Source organism: Cariama cristata, unplaced genomic scaffold (assembly GCF_000690535.1).
Source record: "Cariama cristata isolate BGI_N322 unplaced genomic scaffold, ASM69053v1 scaffold24998, whole genome shotgun sequence".
Taxonomy (NCBI): Eukaryota; Metazoa; Chordata; class Aves; order Cariamiformes; family Cariamidae; genus Cariama; species Cariama cristata.
The window spans coordinates 12,476-20,105 of record NW_009629781.1 but is presented as its reverse complement, the minus strand read 5'-3'; the positions used below and the strand labels follow the sequence as shown (position 1 = coordinate 20,105).

Below are 7,630 nucleotides of genomic sequence, written 5' to 3'. Positions count from 1 at the left end.
GGTGGGGGTGATGGAGACACCATGGGGCGGGTGGGAAGGGCAGGAGGAGCGCATGAGGAGAGAAAAGCAAAGACAGTTAAGGACACCGCGGGAGATCCTGGAGGGAGAAGGGATAACGCAAGAGTCTGGCAGAGTGGAGAGCGGCTGAGTAGAGCCCGACATTGCCAAGACAAGGAAGGATGGCGGGGCTGGGGGGACCCACCAGCCCCATGGCAGCACTGCGAGCCTAAATGCACATGAGAACAAGCTCCTACCCAGGTCAGAGGTGCCCATGCCACTATGGTGGTACTGGACCTGCTGCCTAGGTCTTAGGACTCACCTTCCCCTTCCCTGCCTTGTCTCCCCTTCTTCTTCCACCCCATATCGTTCTCACATCAAGGTCAGGTTTGCTGAGGGTTTAGTGAGGGGACAGTCACAGGTGCAGCTGTGAAAACCCCAACACCCCTGGGAATGGACATCATCAATGACTCAAACGGCATCACCAGTCACTGCTGTGGCTACTGGACCCCAAATATAACAGGATGGGGAAAGTGGGAGCCAATAGCACTGCAGGCAGTGGGGAGAAATGGTAAAAAGCATCAGGCACGGCATGTGTGGCCAGCCCAGGGCGGTGTCACCATGTGTGTTATCTCCATGAAGTGCATGTGCTGCATGTTTGGGAACTGTGCCGGTCACTCATGGCTTGGTATAGGACACCTCCAGTGACGTGGCAGGAAGGGCAGGGAAAAGGTGGGCATGCCGTCATCATCGCTCCCTTGCCATCACGTGGTTGAGAGGGACATGATGGAGAAGAAATGGGAGTATTGGAAGTCCACATGTTGGGACACCATTGAGCATGAAGGAGATTTAGGAGAAAAAAAAACACTCGAAATCTCATGCCTTGCTTTTGGGGGTCTGTATGGAAGGCTGAAGGTGAGATAAAAGTTATGATCCTCATAAGATGCAATATCACAAGATGTAAGTACAATGAATGACACTCCTGGTACACGACTTGGAATGTTTACTAACGGTTTAGGAAACATGCCCCACAGGACAGTGTGCAAACTAGAAGGAATATACTGAGGCATGCAACATAGGTTTGATCTAAATAGCTTTGAGAGGGCAGGGGATGTGGCAGAGCTCCCCAACTCTTTGCACAGGCTTTTTGCATCTTTCAATTGCAGAGAGCAAACCAAGGAAAGTCAGGTTACAGCAGTAGCACTTTGTAAAGAGCTGCAACCCAGCCAAGAAAGCCAGGAGAGAAGGTCGGGTGACAGAGGGAGAGGAGGTCCAGGAGGAATCCATCTTTAGCAGAAGACAGACACACAGCAGCCCCAGGGCATCACAGCCTCGGTGTGGGCTTGTTCTGGTAGCAAGAAAGTGCTAAATTACCAATCCCTCATGTTGGACGAGATATTGGAAGAGCACAGAGGATCCTGGCCAAATATGATCTAAATTGTGTTCACTTCTTTCCACGTTTTTCCTCTTAAAATTGTGCTTCTAGTGCTTTTATCAAGAAAAACATTTTGTTCAGATAAAACACATTATGTTCATTTTAAACTTGTCTAAGCATTTTGGGTAATCTCCAGGGGATCTGGCAAATGTAGAGGTAATGGATTCAAATGAAGTGTCTTAAAGGTGAGTATCGCATGTGCCTGGAAACCCAGACAAAAGTTTAAGTGTCTCAAGAACTGGGATACGTTTCCTAGCCAGCTCAAGGTCAGTTGGTGGTTTAGTATAGACAGGGAAGAGAAGATACATCCCCGTGGTAGCTTTAACTCAGCATCTGTTCAGGACAGGCAGCAGAGGCACAAATTGTGATGCTAGGAAAAAAAAACACTCTTTGTCACATTATTACTTGGAGAAGCAGGGATTGTATGGGGGCCACATGGCTGTGTTATGACTGGTTTGACAGCTCAAGGATACATGTACCAACCATGGAGGAACATCCACAGCCCCTCCACACCTTCCTCCAGGCCAGGTGCACCACGGCAGAGATGCTTGGAGAGGAATGAATTTACCCCAGGCCCAGCCAGAGCCAACCTTGGCTTTCCTGGAGAGGAAACCCTCAAGAGGTCCATCGTGGAGGTGGCTGCAGCTCCAAAGGGCCAGTCTGGAGCCATCAAGAGGTTGCCCAGCTCTGCAGCCACGTGGCACCTGCAGCCCCGGGGCTCACATCCAGACCACAGCAGAGAGGTGAAGGTGCTTAGCATGGTGTTGACTCTGGAGGTAGCCACCCAAGCTGGCCAGATCTTCTGGCCGTGGGAAGGCAGCCAACCTCTCCCTCATCTTGGTCCCCACATCTAGACATCTAGGGAAAGTGCCACGACTGCCTCTCTTCCTCCAGCATCACAGGTACCCTAACAGGACCGTTGAATATGATCCCACAGATTTTGGCCCAAAGCCCACAGACACCACTAGACTTCACCACAAATCCTACTTTCACTTAATTACTTGCTAGAAAACGACTTGCCTTTCCCTCCATTTCTTCTCCTTATGCGAAGTCCAGGGCTCTCTGCAGCCCTTCTCGGACTGAGAGGGAACGACTCGCTTTCGTAACCCCAGACGAGCTAACGGCACGCACCCTCGCTTCCTTTGGTCCCGCAGCCAGCGCCGCCAAGAAGGGAAGCGAGCGCACCCCAAACGAGCAGAGCCAGAAGGCAGCACGGCCACGCGGAGGAGGAGGGACACGGTAGAGTCCGTCGCGTGGGTCCACATCCAGGACTTCAAAGGAGCATCAGCAGGAGTCAAACAAACGCTCTGTCTGCTGGCTAAATAATGTCATCTGCAAATGATTTGTCCTGTCACCACCAGTCTGGATGCTTCGCCCTCACAGACGATCAAACAGGAGGTCTGCTTTCCAAGATTTGTCATCACTAGAACCCACTGCAGCTGCCTAAATGTCTCTTTCCAAGTAGTGCAAGTTGCAAACACTTCATCAGCAACTTGCGTCATCCCATCCTCGGCGCTCGAGCATTTCCAGAGGGTGGAATTAACCCTCTGGTTCATAGATTCACGCAGTAAACGGTAACTTTTGGGCAATTCAGTAGTATTTGTGGCTGCTCTGTGCCAATGCACCTCTGCCTCTTGGGGCTCAAGGAGGCAGCTTCCACCCCACGTTCTGGCTGGTCCTTGGTCTCTTCACTGCGGCAGCGAGCAGTGACGGCAATGCTCAGCCTCGGCAACGGCAGCGGCTGTGTGATTACTCTAGTCTGTCACGTAAGGAATTTTATGTACTCCTTATGCAAGCTATCACAACAGATGTCAGATGGCCTGTGCAAACCAGGGCTGGATTTCACATCTGGAAATGGAGACGGAGCATCATCGCCACAGCTGGGCTCAAGAAGGTGAGACCTAAGTCCAAGCCTGCTGATCCCACTCAGTGTCATGGGAATGAAGCAACCCTGGGCAGAGGAGCTGGTGGGATCCTCAGCCTTAACTAGACTCCACGCGCTGAGATGTCGCTACCGAGCTTTGCGGTTGTGCCTCAAAGAGCTCACATTTCTTAGAACATAAATTGGAAAAGAGGAAAGAGGAGAAACCCCAGCTTTGCTTCAGGGACTGGAGGATCTCTTAGGAGTTTCCCACCAAAGCTGAACCAGGAGACATCGCTAAGACACTAAGTGCAAGACAGCCACCATCTCTTTTCTGAGTCTGACTGCCTAGCAGAGGTTTGGAGGACAGAGAAGGAACGTGGAGGATCTCCGATCCTCTACTAGAAATCCACAGGCGATCACCTGGAGAAGCAGGTCTGGAAGACAGCTAGTGGTGAGACCAGCAAGAGGAGGTGTGGGGCAGGGGGTAAGGTGGAGACCATGCATTTCATAGATAGGAGCTGTTGCTGACGTACATTTGAAGTAATCCTTATTTCTGGATGGGCTCAAGGCTCTGGTTCTTTGGAGGCCAGATGCTATGAAACACCACTGCAGCCCACACAATCTCCCAACCCGGCTTGCTAAACTGACTGGAAACATCCACGTTACAAGGAAATCACGCAGACAAAAGCAGACTTTGAAAGACACAGGGAGAATGGAACATCTGGCTGCCTCTGCAAGCCCGGGGCATGAGGCACTCCATCCCCAGGCAGTTGGAGGGACTGCAGTGACCTGGAGGAGCCCAGGGAGAGGACATGGTGCTCACTCAGGCATGAAGGGACTGTTTCAGCCAGGAAGAGCTCAGGGAAACCTCCTCCAAAACCTGCCATCGCAGCTCAGTACTGCCTGGGCACCAAAATCACTCTATCTCTGAGATCACCCCACCCAACCACAGACATGGATCAAAAGGGAGGGAAGACATGCAGTTCAGACCCAAGGTCAATCCGCTGCCTGATTTGGACCACAAGTGACAGTGAGTTCAACACACAGAGATGCATTCAACTCAAGTCAAAGCCCAGGAAAAGGAGGAAAGCCAAGTCTGACCTTGGCACGGCCCAGCACATCTATGTGCATTTGCATGCACTTCATCCCGCAGCTTCCACAGCCAAGCTCTTCTGTGTCACCTTCTTCAGCAGGCTTGAAGGCACAACCACCTCCTTGCACCTTCTTCCCTCCATCAATGCCCGGGGCCCTTCTCTAGCAACATGCTCCAACCACACTCCTTCCCCTTCTCACCTGCAGCAACCTCCATTCCTCAAAGGTGCATTATTTTTCAAAGACTTTCTGCCTTTTTGCCTGAGGCAGCAGCTACTGAGGGAAAAAGAGAATCCCATCCCCTTCCCACCCTGCATAGCATGAACGGACTAGGCACAACTCCAGAGACAGTTTAGGGCTGGTGGGATGGACAAGGATGATGGGTTGACAATGGTCTACTACCTTCCACCTTGTCCTATCTTTATGGTCCTTCAAGGGAGATGGCCAGACCCCAAACACATGCACAGTATCCAGCAAAACAGGAACCCCACTGTGAGACTCTAAGCTCCATCATCAAACAAATTCATGAGATTTGCCAGATAGCCACCTTTCTGGTGACCAACATCTACGAGGGATAAGCCTGCTGGTGGGCAGGTCTGCCTGCCTAGCCAGCCCAGCTCCCAAGCCTACCTGGGTCCCAGCTCATCTTCACAGCGCCAGGTGAACTCCCCAAAGCTCTCGTAGTGCTGGTTGTAGTGGTAAAGGACTCGGTGCAGGCTGGGGGAACCCAAGTCCAGCAGAGTGTTGTAGGCTGTTTGCTGCTCCTTGCCGCTGGTGTAGCCATTGAAGAGGTTGTAGATTTTGTCTGCTATTTCTGGGCAGAAGGACAGGGGGTATTCAGCGGGGTGTAAAGAAAGGCACAAACAAAGCCCACCAGGCTAAAACTCAGCTTTAGGGAAACCAAGACCAGAGCCCAAGATTTGTCCCCGGAGTTATGATTTACAACATATCAAGACACGGTCCTAATGGAGGAGCAACAGAGTAGGTGGCATTCCCTGGACTCAGTCCAGGTTAAGTTCCCGTAGTTTGGTCCAATTAGGAAAAGAAACGGGTGGTGTCATCAGGTACTGTCAGTGAAATATCACTTATTTACAAGAAGGTACTCAATTGGGGTTTTTTGAGCACAGCCACCACCTACACTACCAGTTGCTTTCTGGGCAGGACAGATAGGTCTTCTTGGCTATTTCAGTACATCCTGAATGCCTGCACCTCCATCCATCCTCCCACACCTCCACCAGCACAGAACGCTTCTGCATTTGTTTGCAGAGAGGATGTGTGCCTCCTGCCTCCCTCTACACCAACCCTCAACACCATGTGGCAGCACCTGGGCCACCATGGGCGAAGGAGGTGTTACAGCCAGGACACAAGACGTGTGCAAGGACATGCTGGAAGAGGGAGCTCCTTGTTGCTGGTCCCAAGTATCACAGTCCAGCGGCTCCCTCCATCTCACCTTGAGCTTTCACATCATCTACCACAGGGCAGGGGGTCTTGACTGTCACATCACTGGACCTGGAGCGTCTTCCTGTGTTATCAACACCCCAGAGCGTGAACCTGGCCAAGAAGGAAAAAAGGTGAAGCTCTGGATGCCCAAGACTGCATGCAAACAGAGATAGCGTCGGGCAGGGCCACCATGATCTGTGGCTGTGGGCATGGCATGGGGGAGACAACTCACATGTATGTTGTGTCGGGCTCCAGGCAGCGAACGATGAGGGAGATGGTGGAGGACAGCCTGTCAGGCACTTGGGCAGGCATGGCGCAGGGTGACTTGGCACCGGAGATGATGTCATCCACGAAGCTCAGCACCGTCTCTAGGGATAGAGGGAAGGACGTGCCGCAGGTGATGACACAGGTGTCCCTGGGGCCGTGGAGAGCTGCTGAGGTCTGTGCCCACTACCACACTGCCTGGTGCCAAGGGGGACCAAGGCTCATACATGAGGTTGGTGCAGAGATGGACCCATTGCATTTCCAGCAAGGCTCACCGTGGCGTGGAGCTGCCACTTCTGCAGCATGGTGGGCAGGAGAGGGGCTGCTTTCTCTTCCACAGGTTACTGGATATGTTGCAGCATCCCCTTGCAAAGAGAGAGACAGAGGCTCTCCTCCAACATCTCCATCCCACCCTCCCCAGAGAGAACCAGTGGAGTCCCCACTCACCTGTCTCCACCTTGGAGTGGTCCATTCTGTCGGTGACTTTCTCTTGACGGAGGAGGTAGTCGACGATCTGCACCCCGATGGGGGGCTCTGAGTGCCCCCACTCCAGCACCACCAGTGTGCTGCTGGGCTCATGAACAGTGGAGAGCCGCAGGCTGAGGGGCAATGCCGGCTGGTCAGCATCTCAGGAGGGCAAGGTCTGCTGGTCATCCCCACCACCCACTTATGCTCATCCTCACCCACGTCTATCACCACCTTACTGCTCCTCTGCACCTTAAAAAGGCAGCAAAACCACCAGGCTGAGGCACACAGTATGGGAGACGTGCTGAGGACAACCTCTGTAGCCAGTCCCCACGCCTGGTGCAAAAGGCAGTGTGCGTGTGTTTGCTAGTGCCACTCACTCTGCAGTGCAGACCACACGCAAATGCACCAGAAACGAGTTGGTTTCTGGTTTTTGCATTACTCTATCACAGCAAAAGGGCTTCAAAGTTATTAACCCATGGGAGAGAACAACCTCAGGAGAGAAGTGATTCCCCCTCTCCTACCCCTCCTGGCTCTGGGCATGCTGGTCCAAAGAGCTCCTTCCGTGGGGCTGCTTTACCAGGATGGACCCAAAACCAGCTTCCAAGTCCTCAGTTGAATTTAGAAAAGACGCTGCATCTCTGCACCTACTGGTTGATTTTCCAATCCCCCACGCACTTGCAAACCTGTCCCATAAAGCCACCCCAGCCCCACCACCTCCTGCCGCCACGCCGCTGGTCATTGTCACCTCCTCCCAAACCCAACACACCAAGAGGCCAGGCTGGGCACACATGGAGACCTACATGGGGTGCGGGAGAGGTGCGCAGGTGGGCAGCCCGTCAGCCCCAAAGGCACTCGAGTCACAGCGGCACCAGTCCTCGATGACATCCCCGCTGCCTGAGCACCATAGCGAGCTCATGGTGGCCTCCTGCAAGAGCTGAGAGAGGGGAGAATGGGGTGAGCACCAGGTAGGTGAGCTCCCCTTCCACCACCATTCCAGTTAGAGCTCATCCATCCCCCGGTGGGTTCAGCACAGTCCATCCACCCTGGAGAGCAGGGCTGGCCAACGGGCA

General features: G+C 53.1%; 1 protein-coding gene across 1 annotated transcript in view; it reads right to left on the bottom strand.

The window, feature by feature from the left end:
• Nucleotides 1-5,014: 5,014 nt before the first annotated feature.
• Nucleotides 5,015-7,630, bottom strand: part of ASTN1 (astrotactin 1) — a 12,392-nt gene continuing 9,776 nt past the window's right edge. The window contains exons 12-16 of the mRNA XM_009705302.1: nt 7,361-7,494; nt 6,540-6,691; nt 6,061-6,196; nt 5,839-5,939; nt 5,015-5,202 (exon numbers count right to left, since the gene is read on the bottom strand). Coding sequence (XP_009703604.1) covers nt 5,015-5,202; nt 5,839-5,939; nt 6,061-6,196; nt 6,540-6,691; nt 7,361-7,494 — 711 coding nt within the window. The remainder of the gene's footprint in view (nt 5,203-5,838; nt 5,940-6,060; nt 6,197-6,539; nt 6,692-7,360; nt 7,495-7,630) is intronic.